The 20,473-nt window shown below is 35.4% G+C and overlaps 1 protein-coding gene across 5 annotated transcripts in view; it reads left to right on the top strand.

The window, feature by feature from the left end:
• Positions 1–20,473, top strand: part of LOC129764492 (kinesin-like protein KIF13A) — a 94,042-nt gene that overhangs the window by 10,169 nt on the left and 63,400 nt on the right. For all 5 annotated transcript variants that reach the window (XM_055763611.1, XM_055763610.1, XM_055763607.1 and 2 more), the window contains one exon: positions 14,732–14,819. In XM_055763611.1, coding sequence (XP_055619586.1) covers positions 14,732–14,819 — 88 coding nt within the window. The remainder of the gene's footprint in view (positions 1–14,731; positions 14,820–20,473) is intronic.

Below are 20,473 nucleotides of genomic sequence, written 5' to 3'. Positions count from 1 at the left end.
GACGCCATATGAGCCTTAATAAAAATATATATTTTGGATAAAAAAAAATGCAATCCTGTTCGAGTCCAAAGCCAATCCTGATTCCAGCAAATATTTCATGTGCTGCATAACCTAGAGTGAGCTTGAGCTTGAGCTTGGGTGTTTCTTGTGTTGCATAACCTAGAGTACGGAAATACCCACTGTTCCTCGCGATGAGATCTGCCATAACTCAGAGAAATCTCAAAAATATTTGTTGAAATACGAGTATATTCCCAGTAATCCCTATTTCCAGTAGCCCTTGGGATTCTGTTTTTCTCTTTCGGAAATCATGTTTTGCCTATAAAAAGTCAATATTTGTGAAGTCGAATTCGTGAAATTATGGTCTGGCGACAAAAACGCAGGATAAATTCGGAAACTTCCATATTAACATTGACTGAAAACCTCAAAAGATGCTCCCAAATTTTGGGAATAAATTGAACTACTTTAGCTTCACTGAGTAGTATGTTGTTATACAGTCGATAGTCGTCATTTAAAGTGAATCTTGTATCTGATAAGGATCAGAATTCATATCTACAATCCCCGATTGAAGTCTGAATCTCGAGAGGAGATTCCGAATCAATATACCGATTTTGGAATTCTGGTAGAGGAAAAAAAGAACGATTTTGAATTTGAACCTTGATATCGTAAATTTGTCGCTTTGAGAAATCCTTGAGAATCGTGGAGGCGATCTGGCGTAGTGGTAACATCCATGCCTCTCACGCTAAGGGTCACGAGTTCAATTCTCACTCCCGACATTCTTCCAAAAAAATGAAGTTAAAGTGACGAACCAGCCAAATGAGTTGAAAGTCACTAAATAACAGACAAAAAAAATCCTTGAGAAACCATGATTAGGAGTTTGAATCTGGAGACGAGATTCTGAATACAGAATACAATTTTGGAAATAAAACAAATATTCAAATACCAGAGTCCAAAATTGGTTTCCATCTGAATCTGGATTCTGAAAATACAATACAAATGCCATACAAATGAAACACAAATTTCTGCATAACCAGTCAACCAAGTGAAGCCAAATTTGGCATATGAAGGTTTTAGGGGTGTGCCTAACTCGAGAACTAATCAAGAAAAGTGAACCAAAATTTTCATATGGAGGATTTAGGGAGCAATAACTGTTTCTATAGTGGTTCGACACACTAACGAAATTGATCTTTATTTGAAAGTGGAAATGGATTGGAATGTGAAATACCCACTATCTTCTTCAATCTATATAAATAAAAATGGATCGCCGAAAAGCGAAGCTTGAGGAAGGAATTTTCCGATTTAGGGCTGTTTTCATTCTATCATATTTTTTGTATCAAACATTTATTCCATGTAACGGAGAAACATGTTATTTGCAAGTGGTTGAACAATCTTGAACGAGAATTATGTATTATAATTACGAGTTTTGGTATAAGTACTAGGAATTTTATAGTAAAAGGGTAGATTACAACGTGCGCTTAGTAAGAAAACGCAAATGTGATAACGGAGAATAAATTTTGAACAGGACGAAGTTTGCCGGGTCAGCTAGTGCTTAATAAAACACGCCCATTAGTACATATAGGGTAAGTGTATCAATGAATGAGAACGAATCAATTTGAAGACATGAAAAAGAATCGGGAATCTCTAGAGTTTGAAAGTGGATGTAGAACCTATGAAATTGCATTTAGCACTCATGCAAGAGAAGAGCACACCTTCCTTCCAAGCCAGGGCTGCAGTATAGGGGCTATCTCCACAGAGAAAGAATGAATTTTGAATTCAAAATCTCTTATATAATTCTGTCAACCGAATGTAAAACTAGAATTTGAAGCTGGAAACTCAGCGTATGTAGAATATAAAATTCAGAATCTCACATCTCAAATCATCATACGAGACACTGTGGTTAGATGTTTTATGATGAATCATAACCGCGATTTTCTGGTAATTAAATCACTCATTATAGATTCTGCAATCGGAAACTGGAATTGAGAATCTGAAGAATCTAGGCTCTCGAATTTAGGATCTATGACACAGAACACAAAATCAAAAATTTGAAATCTGAGATCTGGACTCTTTAATCCAGAATCTGAATATGAAATCTGATTCGAAAGATTGTATGATGATTCTGAATGAGATTCCAAATGAACTTTAATCATGGAATCTGAGTTTGAAAATACAGATGATTTTTGGAACTCAAATTTAAATTCGAAATCTAGAATCTGGATTCGAGTATGAAATTTTTGGTTAGGAAATAGCATCTGTGATCCGAAAGTTGCTATCTCACAGATTACCCTAGAAAATACAAATGATTGTTGTAATTCGAATTTAAATCCGAAATCGACAATCTAAATGACAATAAAAAAAATGCGGATTGAAATTAGAAGTTCAAATCCCATAGTCTTTTTTTCCTTCTTCTTCTTTTTCTTCTTTTCATAATTTTTTTTTCTTTGCTAATAGAGATTTTAAATCTTTCGTTTTATCTGTGTCCGGCTCTCCACAGTGTGTCCATTATATTCCTGAACTCAAACTATAGTCGTGGAACTCAACAAAACTATTTCGAATAGTAAAATCAATATCCAACATGAAATTATCTATTTTAAAATCCATTTCACTACTAGTCCCGAGACTTGATTGACACACTGTGTATGTAATCAGGGTCTAGCATGTGGAATAGAAAATATGCCAGAGGCAATGAAGTCATGACAAAAAATAATTATCGAATTTAAAGAACCGACCATGTACATTTTGTTTATTGGTCCAAAAAAATGACCTGTGCAAAATTTCAGCTCAATCGGACATGATTTAGGGGTGCCTCAAAGCTCTCGAAATTTTGATTTTTTGATTCTCGAAAATCTTCCAAGGGAGAGGCACCTCTAAATCTTGTCCGATTGAGCTGAAGTTTTGCACAGATCATTTTTTGGACCAATAAACAAAATGTACATGGTACATGGTTTTTGAAATTCGATGATGATTTTTTTCCCATTCATCCATTGCCACCCTAATGTTTACAGTATCAAGAGCAATATGAAATGTTTAAATTACTTGAATTGCATATAACCTTTATACTGCCATCTGTTACTTGGTTTCAATAATTATATGTTTTATTGTACTCGAAATCATACGCATTGTCTAAATATGAGTAGATCAACCCCAGCGATGATTTTTATATGAATCTGCCTTGAGTATAGAACCATATCAGCATGAATATGCCAGGGTCGTTTGAAAAGTAAAAAAAATGTAAGTAGAAAAAAGTGAAAAAATGAAAATTACTTAATTGATCGGGGTGAACCTCTCTTATTTTTCAACTGAATCTCTTTTTAGGCTGATACACTACGCCCATCCCTTCCGAAAAATAGGATTTGTCTTCGTCTCAAAAATAACCATTTGTTTTTGCAGTCACCTCTTTGTTCAAATGAAATCTTTTTTCCGAACTCGAAATTTGAATTAAGAATTCTGAATTTTGTCATTTAGAGATTGGAATTCGCAGCTTAGAGAACTTCACTATAGTGAATCTTTATTATTTGGAGTTTTAATCAGGATTTCACTACAATGGATCAACTTATGATCGAAGTGGATCTAGAAGGATCCGCTTTCAGATCTTAAACGAAATGCAAATTATGGAAACTAAATCTGAATTTTGGCGTTTGGATTAGGGTTAAGGTCAGAATTCGTGTCTAAAATTTAAATTTGTAGTCTTAATCTGGAAACGAGATTATGAATGAATATCTTCTTCTTCTTCTTCAATGGCACTAACGTTCCTAGAGGAACTTCGCCGTCTCAACGTAGTATTACTTGCGTCATTTTTTTATTAGTACTTAGTTGAGATTTCTATGCCAAATAACACGCCTTGAATGCATTCTGAGTGGCAAGCTCTAGAATACGCGGGATCACAGTGCAAGTCGGAGGAAATTTCTTTGACGAAAAATTCCCCCGACCAGAACGGGAATCGAACCCGAACACCCGGCATGTTAGTTATGACGCTAACCACTCGGCCACGGGAGCACTAAATGAATGAATGAATATATTTTTTTTAATTTACGTTAGAAAATATTTAGAATCCAGAATCTAAAATTAGTTTTCATGTGAAACCTAAAACATTATGTATCTCTATTTGAAGCTGGGATAAAGAATCGGGAATTTGAAATATTGAGAATCTTTAGCAGAGGTGAAAACCCAGAGGCGACGCTTGACCAAGTGAGCTTTGTCGGCTTTGTTCAGCAGAAAACTTTGAACCTCAAATGTCATTTTTGCGTGAGACGGCGCATTAGTAGTAGTGATAGCTTCAAACATAGCATACTGCGTTTGTCCTGTCACCCTTGAAGATGCAGAAAAGTGTTTGAATGACGGTGGGTTGTGTGGTGTAGTTAAATGTTCGAGATAATTCACATTTTATTTTTTATTTTATTTTATTTTTTATATATACATTCATCGGACTTAACATGGTCTACATGAAAGAAAAACATAATAATATGGAAATTACAAATAAATTACCTTCGATAATCCCTCATTCATGCTACAAATGTGGAATAATATACATTTTTTCCGAGATTGACTACCTGTCTTGTGAACGGTTTGAAAAGGCGGACGAGACGCCACCGTGAAATACGAGCCAAAAATCAAGCTGCAAAGTGTTGAACGTGTATCTGAATCTGCTGTTTGAATTATTAATAGACAAAGAAAACGCAAATCAATTGCAATTCTTCGCGAACTTTGTATAGTGTTCGGAAATAGGATGAGTAAAAACAGAGCAAGGAAGTAATATAATGATATTAAAAATGGGCGTATCAATGTTCACGACGACAGCCTAATCACCGAACGCACTTTTCTATTGGTGGGATTTTTTATTGCAGCATGATGCGTACTGAGCGTATTTTGACACCAAAATGGCAGCTCTAATCCCGCCCACTATCGCGTCAATTAAAAACGTCTTCTACTTCTACTTCTTCTATAGCTCTCGGTAAATGAGCATCTTAATCAGATCCTATATCTGGAATTAGGCATTCAAATTTGAGTTTAGGAATTATAATTTTAGATCTTGTACTCTGGAAATTAGAATCTAGGCTTTGGGCACAATCTGAATCCAAAATTTCGAAAATGTTTTTTTTCAGGATTCAACCCTTTGCGGTCGTAATAAATTTGGGCATGGGTGTCGTACTGGTCGGAATCATTTTGAGAAAGCAGTGATACATGCAAGATAATGAAAAAATAAACATTTTTTTGTGAACCATATATATGTATTAACTTAACAATGTATTTCAATGTAATGTTTTTGTTTTTATTTAAAAAATACATTTTATAGTTCGTCTTCGTGTGGAATCTTTCGAAACGGTCTCCAAGAGTAAATTATATGAAGTATAATCACTACATAATTATATTTTCATTATCCGTTGAATATGAGACACTTTTGCCATTAATGCAATAAATGTGTAATTAATGCCAGTAATTAGTGATCCCCGATTTTTTAAATTAATCGTTCATCAGCTAATCGAATACTTCGATTAATCGTTACACTGAGAGAAATAATTCGTTAGAATAATATTTCTCATTTACTAGAAAGCCATCTGGAATCAAAAAAGTGTTCATCCCGCCTGAAAATCAATTATTATCGTTCACGCTCCCTTAGACTCGTAAACGAAGCTCAATTCGCGTTGACGGCATTGAGCTTCGTTGACCAGTTAGGGGATCGTCAAAGATAATGATTGATTTTCGGGATAAAACTGCAGCGACCGTACGTTTTTTTTCTCTGGGTTTGGATCGATTAATCGACGTAAATTATTCGTTCGCTTCGATTATTGGTTGCGCAGTATTCGTTCGATTAATATTCGATTTCTGTAGGAAGTATTCGATTAATCGATTAATCGAACGATTATCGGGGATCACTACCAGTAATGTGTATCTGAAAAGATCAGCACTTTTCACTTTTAACAAAAATTTTTTTTACATGATATTATTCAAATAACATAAGACGCTTATGCAAAAAATAATTCTGTTCTTTAAAAACAACTACTTCAACATGATTTAAACCAGTACTTACTCAAATAATGGTTTCTGCGTATCCGAAATTATCAAAACCTTTCATATGAGATGAACAAAGATTTTGTCGCTTGAGACACTTTCACGATTATTCAAATAACATGAGAAATTTATGCAAACAGTAGTTCTGATACATATGAACAATCTTTTCCATCATACCAAAGTGTTAAAATGGCTAAATTCTGTTGTAATGATTTTTGTCACACATTTCAACGCATTCAACGCACTGTGCGTTGTCTTGTGTGGGTGACTACTTTGTATGATACTGAGTACCGTTATCTATTACTTATAGGAGCATCGTATTGATTCGTGAACAGGTTCAATAGACATCGAGGTTCCTTTAAGAAAAGCATAAACTGATACTTGGTTGAGTAAAATATAAGATTAGCATGGTTTCTTGCTGTGGTGGCTGAGAGCAGACAAGCGACCAGAACGGTAAAAAAGGTATGATAGCTGAGAGCAGACAAGCGACCACAAAAAGTTACGATAAAATTCTAAATGAAAAATCCTAATCTGGAATCCAGACTCTTCATGTCGAATCTGAAAAACCAATCTGAATCTTCAATCGAAATTTGGAAAATACTTATTTCTAATATGGAATAACTTGCAATACTAGTAAAACCTTGTAAAATACGAGTAATCTGAAGATGAAAATCCGGAAGCTGATTACAATATTTAGCAATCTGTAATCTGTAGTTTGGAAATAGGAATCTAGAATCTAAACAATCTAGGCTTTCGAATCTAGCATCTATAATCCAGAACATAGAATCCGAAATTCCAAATTTGAAATTTGAGATTTGGATTTAGATTGGGATTTCTATGTCAAATGTTTTCTAATTTTGGGAACGGCCCCAATAAATAGTGCCGTGAGTTCGATCCAATGTTCATCGACCCCATCCAACAAGGATGCATTGTAATCCCTGACCCAATCGATGAGCAAGCTTTTCAAAAGCTGCTTTTGAGAATATCTGCCGCTCGGAGAACACGTGCAGAATTGCATTGGTCATGAATGGACGAAACATTTATCATTATCTAGTATCTACTATAAGATGTCCTATGCTATGCCCATGGGATTATCAACCATTTGAGGTGTCGCCAAATGACTTGAGGGGAGAGACCGACTCCGTTTGGCGTCTGTGTGGTAGGCATTTTGTTGGAGCAATGAGGACGCGAAAGTGCTGTATTCGCGAAGCTTGTCATGCCACTTATAGCTCTGCACCAAATGTGGATACAACGCTTGTCTTTCTATGTTGGCTTCCAGCGACAAGTAGATCGCTTTGGCACTATGAACGGCGCTTGTAGTGGCATTGGATCATTGATGGATGTTTGAATTTCTCGGAGATTTTTGTAGTAGCACACCAACACTTGACTGCATCATTCGCATTGTTGATTCAAAATTAATTTTGTGATAGTGCAAAAATTAAGTTCCCCTGTAAAGCTGAGGTGAGATGTCGCTAAACAACTATAGTTACAGTTGAGTAAATGTTACATTCGGGAGTTTGTTAGATTCACATAAATGCCTCTCAGATAAGCGTGTTGCAGGTAAATGGTAAATGGTCCAGTGTACTCGAATAGATGCGAGAAAAATGCTATAGTTTTTCCAAATGAAATCGTCCAAAAAATGCAGATTTTGAAAACATGTATTTTTGATTCGAATGAAAGTTTGTATTCCGTTTGGGTTGGAGGGAATATGAGTTTTCCACAGCAATTGGAAATTTTGTGACTCAAGCGTAAGTTTTGAAAAGGGCGTATCGATTTTAGTAGTAGAAATCTTTGATAATTTATATCTAAAAAACTATGAGTCGTACCGAAATAGTGTCTTAGAAAGAGTTATAGCGTATTGATGTCTAAACATGAAAAAATATACACTGAGAAAAAAATTAGTACTCTTTTTTTATTTATAAAAAAAAACTTAAATTTGCAATATCCAAAGTACATATTTTTTAATTTTTTTTTATTTTTTCATATAAAATAGAAGTCATGTGGAAAATTTAAAAAATGGGTCAAAGATGGTAAAACTATTTTTGACGAACTTTGTGGAACATCGAATTTTTATGAACTTCCGAAACTTCCGAATTTTTGTATGTTAACAATCATTTTTAGCCACAAATTATAATTTATGATGTGATTTAAAACAAAAAAGCTAATTATAAATCTCCTTCTAAATGTAGCCATTCTCGAGATATTTAAAAAAATATTTTTAATTGATTGTCTTTTTTATAGTAAATATTCCCTTTAAATATGTTTGTCGTGTTATACTGTCATGTTCATGAAATTTTATGAATTTGCTTATAATTTCCAACAACTTTTCAAAATACATCATTATGGTAAAAATATATGTTTAGGAGTTACATTGAAAAACATTTGACGACATGTGGGTTAGCACAAAACGTAGCGATATTAAAAAATATTTTTTTTATTTTAATACAAACTTTTAACATATTATTCGTGTTACACAATCAAAACACGAACAGTAGAATTGAAATCCCAACAACAAATACACCTTGTTGATTCAACCGGACGTTATGGGTACAAATATAATTAACTTGTTTACGTTATGCCTAGAATAAACCTGAAGTCAGGTATCTCTAAGCTACCTCTGTATAGATATATAAAGTCAGGTATCTTTAAGCTACCTCTGTACAGGTATATAAAGTCAGGTACCTTTAAGGTACCTCTATAATGTATATAAAGTTACTCATATTCAAACATCGTTCATCAGTCGAACAATCTTCCTTATAGAGTGAATAACAGTATACCACAATGCACTACAAAAATTTGTTTTCGTGTTGTAGACCGTTTCCGAAAAACGGTAAGAAATGTTCATCTGAAAAACGTTTCTTAACCGTGTCAATGATTGAGAAACTTAAGTCTATGGGATGCAATATCCTTTTAGATACATCTTTAGAAATTTGCGGACCATGCCGTTTATCTGTATACTCTTCCAAACCAAAGCAGTGTAATACTGAGGAGCAGATCAGTACAGCAGTAGGAAATACTTTAGAAGAAGTACCATCAATAGTTTCAGTCGTTTCAGCATCTTCGCAAGATTCCCAATACACCAATATACCAGAGTATTCCCGAGCGTAAAACATTGAGCTATTCAACAAGGGAATCGCCGGTATTAACGTTAATGACGCAAAGACTTGGACAGACTAGTTACCCCGAACAAAAATTCAAAGAAATTTCTAAAGGTATTAAAAGAAATCTATTTTCTTTTTCACATGAAGAAGACGAAGAGTCGAACAAAAGGCAAAATAGTTCGATGAGATTATCAATCACCTCAAAGAGAAATTTGACCACACAGGGACAACAAGATCAGAAAAAGTTAGAATTTTAACAGTTTTGCCTCAGTCTTGGTCCGTGCAAAAAATGGAAGAAGAATTTGGCGTTAATAAATATATGGCAATTCAAGCCAAAAAACTGGCAAATGAAAAAGGTGTGTTGTCGACATCACATAGCAAATATGGACCAAGTTTAAGTGAAGATGTTAAAAATCATGTTTCGGAATTTTATGATGACAACGATATCAGTCGATCATTACCTGGAGAAAGAGACTATGTTTCTGTAGCCAAAGATGGGAAGCGTCAACACATCCAAAAAAAGGTTATTAATAACATCATTACGGGAAACTTTCAACAGACTTAAGGAATTTAATCCAAATTGCAAAATTGGATTTAGCTCTTTTGCATCAATGCGTCCGAAGCATTGCAAATTGCTGAGTAGTTCAGGAAATCATAACGTTTGTGTTTGTACATTCCATGAAAATGTAAATCTTATGCTTCATAGTCTCAAAAAATATAACATTGAATGCAAAGAATATATGGAAAAAATACTATGTAACATATCAAATAGATCAAAATACTGTTACCTTCGTGAATGTAAAAATGCCCAACAATGGACGAGTTTGGAAACTGGTTTCTAGATGAGCTTCAGGAACGCAATTTAATCGAAATCACTTATGCACAATGGATTTCTACTGATCGATGCGACATAGAAACTCTTGTGAAACCGGTGGAAGAATTTGTATCGTATTTTTGCGAAAAAATAGAATTAAAACACAACAGTCCACATTTCATAACAATATAAAAGCAAGAAAATGAGGTTGTTGTGATTTGCGATTTTTCCGAAAATTATTCATTTGTGCTTCAAGATGAAGTTCAAAGTCATCACTGGAACAATGATCAAGCAACAATCCATCCATTCGTTGTTTATTATAGAGATGAAAAAGGTTCTGAAGGTTACATATGAAGTTTTAAGTCATAACACAATAGTTGTTCAAGTATTTATTTCTAAATTGGTAACATTTTTGAAACAACAAATGCAGGTAAAGAATAAAAATCATTTCGGATGGTGCTGCATCCCAGTATAAAAATAGGAAAAATTTTGCGAGTTTATGTCAGTTTAAATCGAAATACGACATTGACGCTGAATGGCAAAGGACCTTGTGATGCAATTGGTGGTACATTAAAACGGATGGCAACAAGAGCTAGTTTGGCTAGGCAGCATGAACATCCTGCAAAAACGTTATTCGACTGGGCTAAATTTCATGAACATGATGGTATAACACGACAAACATATTGGGAGGGAATATTTACTATAAAAAAGACAATAAATTGGAAATATGTTTCAAAATATTTCGAGAATGGCTGCATTTAGAAGGAGATTTATAATGAGCTTTTTTGTTTTAAATCACATCAGGAATCATAATTTGTGGCTAAAAATGATTGTTAACATACAAAAATTCGAATTTTCGAAAATTCATAAAAATTCGATGTTCCACAAAGTTCGTCAAAAATAGTTTTACCATCTTGGACCCATTTTTTAAATTTTCTACATGACTTCTATTTTATATGGAAAAATTTAAAAAAAATTCAAAAATATGTATTTTGGATATTGCAAATTAAAGTTTTTTTGTAAATAAAAAAAGGGTACTAATTTTATTTCTCAGTGTATATTTTTTTCATGTTTACACATCAATACTCTATAACACTTTCTAAGACACTATTTCGGGACGACTCATAGTTTTTTAGATATAAATTATCAAAGATTTCTCCAACTAAAATCGATACGCTCTTTTCAAAAGTTACGCTTGAGTCAAAAAAATTCCAACTGCTGTGGAAAACTCATATTTCCTTCAACTCAAACGGAATACAAACATTCATTCGAATCAAAAATACTCATGTTTGTCATTTGTCGATTTCATTTGGAATTGCTCTATATCAGGGATGGCCAAACGGAAGTCCGCGGTCTACCGGTCTCCTGCGTAGGTGTTTTTAGACGCCCGCCAACTGGTCTAGGATAGTGCCACCTCCAAACGCAATGAAAAAAATATCACTCCACCTTTTATCGTGATCATTCTATAAGGTGTTTATATTAATCTCAATGAAACATATTAGTTGTAAGAGTAGATATTTCTTCATGAAAGTTCCCGTTTTCATATTTCATTCCAGATTGTTAGTTATTTTATATTAACACATCCAGTTGTTCGACCATAACTTGTAATATTTTTATGGGAAATTGTCACTTTTTTCAAATTGTCACTAGGAACAATTTCAACAATATTTTCTCCAGGCATGTCATTTATCAAATGACCAATTGAAAACACTTGAAACATCCGGCCGGTTGAGAACCAACGAAAACTAAATTTTTGGAGGACACTTCGCTGCGAATGCGAGTTTTAATGAAGTATTGCTATTTTAATTCTAAAACTATGATGAGTAATGTCAATTAATAGTGTAGATTTCTTTCAAGAAATATAGTCATGAATAGAACAACAGTGAGTAATCTAATTGAACAGAATTTTCATCGTTAGCTCTATTTTGCTGTTATAGATACAGTCGTGTGAAAGCTGTCGGCATAATTTTTCGAGCTGTTTGGTTCGCTTGTTGCATTCCTGATATTTTGCTTTGGGAATCATTTCGGCAATATTTCAAAATATGCCATTCGCAACACATGACATTCGAGAAAGAACTGGATTCAATAAGATTCTATCGGTTTACAAAATGCGAAAATTTGCTCGGTATGATAGTTGTAGGGATCGAATTTACCGTTCGATTCAATTTACGTAATGACGACCATTATTCCCGATGAATAGTTCGTATTAGTAATGAAACGGATAATAGTTTGGCCGAATACCGGATACTGGATATTTGGCAAGCTTCGTGGCCGGATGGCCGGACATTCGGCTCTTTATTTGCATATTCGAAACTTGGAGAAACTACATGTGTGCATGATGCATATAAAGGTTTACATTTTAGGGAGTAAAAAAAGATTTTTTACATCAAAATAATGAACTATGTTTAAATTTTCCGTATAAAATAAATTTTCCTCAAAAAAGTATCAAGTTTTCTGCAAGGAATATTGAACAGATTTTTTTTTTCTGTTTTTGTGGATGTATTGAAATAATTTTAATACTAGTCGATTAAGAGTAAGTACTACGAATCCAAATAAGCAAAGAACATCAATCAATTATTTTCATTCAAGATTTCAATACATGGAACTGTCTTCAGGGTGATGATGAGACGAAACTGAATTGAACCTTACACGCGAAGCTCATGACACCTTTTGGGACAGTTTCAACGAAGTGGCAAAAGAAAATGATAGTCAATTTCCATTAAAAAAATACATTATTACCGAAATCGACTACTATGCGAAACCATTTCGAATCGATCGCAATCACGTTGCTTACGTTTAGAAGCAAGGCGTAATTGGCTGGTTAAAAGATTCATAATAAAAGTAATAGTGTTAATGAATTAATGTTATAAGTTAATATTAACTTAATTTTGAAGAAATATGATTTATTATGTGGTAATGAGAAATTATTGATTTTTTTGTAATATTCGGTATCCGACCGGATAGCAAATATTCTATAATTATTTTTACCGATTATTTTTTTTATTTTATAGAATAATTTATCACTGAATATTTATTAGTATGACCTATAATTTTCCTTCAATTAACCCTCCTATATTCGAGGACACGGTTTCACAGACCGAGAATCAATATTTTTTGAGGTTTTGACTATTGAAACTGAATGAAGTTGAAGGAAAAATATTTTCTGGAGAATGACTTTTTGATACAGTCAACGTTGGTAGACCGCAGCCTAACATTTGAACAATTAGTCGCCCGTGATGCTCAAAAGTTTGGCCACCCCTGCTCTATATGAACTAAACTCTACCACTTGTAATTTACACCGCGTTCGATGGTAACTGCCCCAAGGTCCGGATTGAGGAGTCGAGGAGAGATAGTGGGACGATCCGTGGACGCGCACACAAGAGTGTAAGCTCACTCCTAAGCTCATTTCCTTTCCAGAGTGAGCTGCGTTATTAATCAGTTGCGAATAAAGGGTGTGTCACATCAAATTGCATCACGGAAAAAACGCTGTAGAAATTCGCCCAGTAGACCGATCCTTTTGAAAATTTTAGACAGTAAAATAAAAACTATTAAACAACTTTTGGCATTTTCTTTTTGTTCATACTTCGATCCCAAGCCCGTATGCTCGCACCTTCCTCTTTACCCCGTCCATAAGGTTCTGTACAACGTCAGGTTGTAGTTTTTTTTTTAACAGAAATCCATTTTCTCTTGAAGTCCGCCTCCGATTTGACAACTTTTGGGTTCTTTCGGAGGGCCTGCTTCATAATCGCCCAATATTTCTCTATTGGGCGAAGCTCCAGCGCGTTGGGCGGGTTCATTTCCTTTGGCACGAAGGTGACCCCGTTGGCTTCATACCACTCCAACACGTCCTTTGAATAGTGGCACGAAGCGAGATCCGGCCAGAAGATGGTCGGGCCCTCGTGCTGCTTCAATAGTGGTAGTAAGCGCTTCTGTAGGCACTCCTTAAGGTAAACCTGCCCGTTTACCGTGCCGGTCATCACGAAGAGGGCGCTCCGCTTTCCGCAAGAGCAGATCGCTTGCCACACCATGTACTTTTTGGCAAACTTGGATAGTTTCTGCTTGCGAATCTCCTCCGGAACGCTGAATTTGTCCTCTGCGGAGAAGAACAACAGGCCCGGCAGCTGACGAAAGTCCGCTTTGACGTAGGTTTCGTCGTCCATTACCAGGCAATGCGGCTTCGTCAGCATTTCGGTGTACAGCTTCCGGGCTCGCGTCTTCCCCACCATGTTTTGCCTTTCGTCGCGGTTAGGAGCCTTCTGAACCTTGTATGTACGCAGGCCCTCCCGCTGCTTGGTCCGCTGGACGAATGAACTTGACAAATTCAGCTTATTGGCGACATCCCGGACCGAACTTCTCGGATCACGTCTAAACTTAACTTAACTACGCGCTTGTGATCTTTTTCACTGACGGAGCATCCATTTTTGCCGTTCTTCACCTTCCGGTCGATGGTTAGGTTCTCGAAGTATCGTTTTAGTACTCTGCTGACCGTGGATTGGACGATTCCCAGCATCTTGCCGATGTCCCGTGACAACTCCGGATTCTCGAAATGAGTGCACAGGATTAATTCACGACGCTCTTTTTCATTCGACGACATTTTTCCAAATTTACGAAAAATTGACAGTGAAGCATGGCCAACGTGATCTATACACTCTTATCTGATTATAAGCGAAAGCTGAAGATATAATTCCTAAAAATTAAATTTCTACAGCGTTTTTTGCGTGATGCAATTTGATGTGACACACCCTTTATGATTCTACACCAACACGCCTTCATTTCATTTTCATTTTCTCTTTTTTGTGTATCTTTCCAGAACTCGAGCTCGCCACCGAGAATGTGATAGAAATGAACGATTCACAGACGATTCTGAAGTATCCTGCCACATTAGATAAGATGGAAAGGTAAGCGTGAACATCACCATGTTGAGTCAAACCTCCCCCCGGGATGGACATGTAGAGGAGCATGCATGCGGGAAGTGTAAAGTGCTTTTCACGAGTACTCTGTGTGTTCTGTCCCTCAACACTAAACAAAAAAAAATGAAACGAAGATATATCTTGGGAATGAGAAGAGCGAAATTGTTGCCCCAAATATTCTGCCCACCAGCTCTTTTCTCGAGAGCCTCCGCACGTTTCATGCACTATTCTCTCACCTCAGTACTTATTCAACGAGGTGATGCGGGTGGATTTGAGTTAGTGAGGCAAACGGTGAAGGATGTTTCCATTTCCATTCTTGTATAGCTTTTTTTTATATTTGTGCTCCTCACCGGAGTACACAGTTGAACACAGTGGAATTGTGCTTCGCTGGAGGATAGGCACCAAGCAGGCACAAGTCTTTCTGAAATATTGTTTCTCCGCTTCTGGGGGGAAAATTTATTCCTACGGATTCAGCGCGCCTCGAACTGATATTTGTCGATTTGATTGTTTGATCGTGTGGGAGCCCATGCCTAGTAATGGCAGCTCTCTCCTGCACATGTATTTATTTATTTATTATATGATACGAAAATTTATGTTCAAGGAAGCAGCCATTCCTTATTAGCAGTTTTGTTTTCGATCAGCCAGCGTTGAGTCAACTTCCCATTCTGCGATAGACAAACGATTTCGCCTTATATAACCAACCCGCGTTGAATTCAATCAATAGCGAACGTCGTCTAGTTATTGTGTTATGAAATAATCTGCTTGATTGAAACGACGCGCACTCTGCCCAGTGACGTGTGTGCCTAGGATATCTGTTCGTATGAATGTGGATCCACTCGCAATCAAATATTTATGATTTCCGAAAACAAACTTGTCGTCGAGCAGCCACTGATGTCGAAAATCCTCCACCGAATCGATGATGATTGGTCTCGAAAAACTCTCGGGTCGTGAACTCGTTGCTCATATTTCCACCAGTTACCGGCTAATTTTCACGTCTAATTCTCTATATTTCTCAACTTGTTCGGCTGATCGATAGATTAAGCAGAAACGGTAGCAAATTTTTGCGCTAATTCGACGTTTATTATTACGATGTCGTTGCGGCTATACACATATCCACGTCAGGGTCGAGTTCTACTGCCGTTCACTTTTGAGCAATTGTCTCAGCGGAGTCAGGTGTGTTTGTTTGTACATATTGAAATTGTTAATTGCACACAATTTTCGATGGAAAATTACCAGTAAAATTGTCGAACGGTAGCTTTTTTATAACGAGAAAAATATTATGAGTAAATGAGAAGACCAAAAGCGAGTTGTTTTTGTATATCTCATTCCACCATATCATATGTTTAGTTAATTTGAGCCATCATCCTCTTACATTTGGTATCTGAAATTCAGAAAACTGGAGTCCGAAAAGCAGTGCAGTTGAGCATCTATTATCCGCGGAATGGGGGACAAGGTCATCCCGATATTTAGAATTTTGGTGAATGTCATTTTCGAGTCTACAATTTGGATTTAAAATCTTCAAGGCTCGAATCTGAAACTTGAGTAAGAAGCTAGGGATCCGAATTTGAAATCCTCTCTTGGAATTTAGAATGCATGATCTGAATATTGTAGAACCTGAATTCAGAATCTGGAATCTGATATCTTGCTATTAAATTTGACAATTTGGCAAAAATTTAGAAATAGAACAAATCAGAAATTTGAATCCAAACTCGGATTAGAAACCCGAATTTCGAAATTTGAATGTTCAAACTAAGTCTAGAATTATTGTTTCTGATTGTTGATTTTAAATCTAAAATCTGAATCCGAAAATCAGTCTAACATCTGAATTCGTCTCAATATGTGTGGACATTATGGAAGTTGAATTCAGAAATCAGGAATCAGGAATTGGACCTCTAGGATTTATAACGGGAACGTGAATATCAATAAGAACCCTAAATTCGGGATTTGGAATCATAACCTGGAATGCGCATGTAAGATGCGGAATTCAGCCACTTTTTTTCATTTTCGTTGAAACTTTACTGGATATTTTGATATAAATTTATTTCAGATTAAAACATTCAATATTCGTTTTTAGTCAAAGTTATATTTTCAATTTAGCATATATTTATAGTCTTTTTTTTACAATAACATGAAATATACAGAAAAAAATATTTTTTTGTTGTTTCTTTCACTTCAGCCAGAGTCATTTTTTATTACTTCATTTTAGTCTGTTTAACGTAGGTGAAATCGGTGCATTCATTACGCGTAGAGAACATCGATTCCTCTATTTCGTTTATTGCTGGTGTCGTTACGATTTGATTTATTTGAAATGCAGGAAACTTTCATTAGCGATTGAAGTTGTAAGAATGTGATCTATTAATTTCCATCGTCAAAATGCTTCATTTAAAAAAATGAATTGTCCCGGACTATCTTCTGGAAAAGTAGTATTAAAAGAGGTACATGAGGATATAGCAGTCACGCTTACCACTACGCAACCGGCGCCGGCAAGTGGCCTGGCCTACACAACCCTTCACCTTACCGTTTTCATTTGTTTCATTGATTACAACAACAGAACTTATTTTTCTTCTTAAATGGCACTAACTTAAATGGCACTATGCCACTAATAATAAAATATATATATATATATAAATGAATTTCTGTTTGTCTGTCTGTCTGTCTGTCTGCCTGTCTGATTCTTATGGTATGGTATGTAGGGGTTTTTGGGGTCGGGGAAGGTTCTTATGATACTCCGAGACCCCTCCCCCTCTCTAAGGGGGGTGGGGGCCTGCCATACAAATGAAACACAAATTTCTCTATTACTCGAGAATTAATCATGCAAACGAAACCAAATTCGGCATGTGGAGCTTTAAGGGTGCAATAAATGATTCTGTAGTGGTTAGATACTGCTCCCCCCTCTCTTAGGGTGGGGCTGCCATACAAATGAAACACAAATTTCTGCATTGCTCTGGAGTTAATCAAGCAAATGAAACCAAATTAGGCATATGGAGGTTTTAGAGTGCAATAAATGTTTATATGATGGTTAGACACTCCACCCCCCTCTATAAGGGGGGCTGCCATACAAATAAAAGACACATTTCTGCATTACTCGAGAAATAATCAAGCAAATGATAACAAATTTAATCAAAAATGAATCAAGCAAATGAAAACAAATGAAAACAAAAAACTCGAGAATTAATCAAGCAAATGAAACCAAATTAGGCATATGGAGGTTTTAGAGTGCAATAAATGTTTGTATGGTGGTTAGACACTCCACCCTCTCTCTAAGGAGGAGCTGCCATATAAATGAAAGACAAATGTCTGTATTACTCAAATATTAATCAAGCAAATGAAATGAAATTTGGCATGTGAAGGTTTTAGGGTGCAGTAAATGATTCTATGGTGGTTAGATACTCCTCCCCCTCTCTCAAGGCGGTGCGGGGGCGGTAGGGTGTATGCTGTCATACAAATGCAACACAAATTTCTTCATTACTTGAGAATCAATCAAGAAAATCAAACAAATTTGGCATAACCCCCACATTAGGGGGCAAGAAACATTTCTAAGGTGGTTCAACACTCCTCCCACCTTTTTAAGGGGGGGCTGCCATAGAAATGAAACACAAATTTTTGCATAACTCGAGAACTAGTCAAGCAAATGGAACCAAATTTGGCATATGAAGGTTTTAGGGATCGATAAACGTTTCTATGGTAGTTCGACACTCCTCTCCCTCTCTAAAGGGGGGTTCCCATACATATACATTTTGGGCAGGACGAAGTTTACCGGGTCAGCTAGTGTTAGCATAAAACAAGAAGAGCGCTATCGTGTTCCCCGAATTTTCGGCATACAACAAGAGGAACACTATCGTGCTCCCCCGGAATCAACCGGTTAAGACGAGTTGGCATGTAATTCGTCATCTAGCACTTGATTTACAGGTGCTAGATGACGAATTGACACTCAATTCTGGGATTTCAATCTGTTTATTTAATCTGAATTTGGTATCTGTGCATCTGAAATCAGTTTTCAAATATGAAATACATATCAAGAATCTGAAATTTGAATCACGATTCAAAATTCGAATATGAATACTGAAATTTAGCCCGGAGTTGAATTGAAAAACCGCTAACTCACTGCTGATGACAACACTTAGTGCAATCTGAGGAGAAGAAGCTGATTATTTCAAGTACTTTTAGTGTACACATTTGAGCTTTTCTGATTATTTAAAACAAAAAAAAATCCAATGGACTCTTAATTAATGAAGATGTCACTATAGTATAAACCTAGAATAAGCTACAAAAATGGTTTTAGAAAAAATGGCGGCCGTTTGTAAAAAAAACAAATTTACATACAATTTTTATGACGATTCAATTTTTTTTGTGCAGTGAAATTGAAAAAAAAGAGTCAGGCGATAGAAAGTAGTATTCACAAAGAATTTGAAATAAATGTTCATAAAAGTAGTTCCGAGAAAAACTTTTTTGAAGTTTTGATTCAAAATCATACCAGATTAGATGCTTCATCACAAAAAAAACTATAACTCGGTAATTAATGGGAATTTAAAAAAAATCCAGTCTAGACAGAATACAGTCTATCGAAACTCTTTGAGGAAATTTCTCTAATTGACAATTCTGATAACGATAAAGATCTTATTTCGTTCACTCCAACTGCAAATCAGTCGCCAGAACGAATATTTTGGATAAATTTTGAATTAATGTGTTGCTTCAATTTATCTTCGACATCGGAATCAAAAAAGAGAATCAGTTCTGACACATATTTCGTCAACCATCGCAATGAGAATTTGTCTAAAATTCTGGATAGAGAATGCATGTATGCTTTATGTTTTGCTTCTATTATACAGTCAACTCTCCCTAACTCTATATCCAAAGGGACCATCGAATTAAGGAGGTATCGAGATACAGAATATTTTTTCATAATTTTTTTATGTCATAAAATGTCATATATTAATATAAGTGTCCCAATTATGGTATGAATTTGAATTTTTGATTCGTTCCCTTAAAATGAAAAAACACCTTTCTCATATAAAAAAAATATTTTTTCCAGAATCTCTCAGGAGGTGATAGACGGTTCTATTTCACGAAAAAAAATCCTTCTACGCATATGTTAGAATTTCAACAATGACAGAGTTTATAGAACTTTTTTTTTGTTACGGACTCTGTTGGCTCAAACTGACTCTACATTGTAGAGTACGCTACGTAATACTATCCTGTTGCTTTCATTTGAAAGATGAGAAAATTTAGTACAGGATATAGTAGTGGAGCATCTAAATTAGTGGATTTGAATAACATTTTGGAAGTGTAAAATTTAAAAGTTTTTTTTAATTTGTAATTATTAATTTTATCCCAAAAATTCATACTAAACTTGATTGTTTCTATCAATTAAATTAAAACTCTCTAACTTCTCTACAATTTGTTCCTTGACGCCCAACTTCTATCCCTCTTAATTTCGCTGCAATATCGATATAAACAATTCCTGATGAAAATTCAATCAAAATCTTCAAAAATCGATTTATAACCCACTGTACTTATAAAAGCCACTTAAATTTCACTTTAATGTTGAAAGGTTAATTTTTTTCTTGAAATTATTCGTATTTGAATGATAAAAAAAACTTTTTTTTTCAAACTGTATACAATCGAGTCCTAAATTTTACATA

The sequence above is a fragment of the Toxorhynchites rutilus genome, chromosome 2 (assembly GCF_029784135.1).
Source record: "Toxorhynchites rutilus septentrionalis strain SRP chromosome 2, ASM2978413v1, whole genome shotgun sequence".
Classification (NCBI taxonomy): Eukaryota; Metazoa; Arthropoda; class Insecta; order Diptera; family Culicidae; genus Toxorhynchites; species Toxorhynchites rutilus.
The sequence above is the reverse complement of the archived record's forward strand: the minus strand, read 5'-3'. Positions and strand labels throughout refer to the sequence as shown.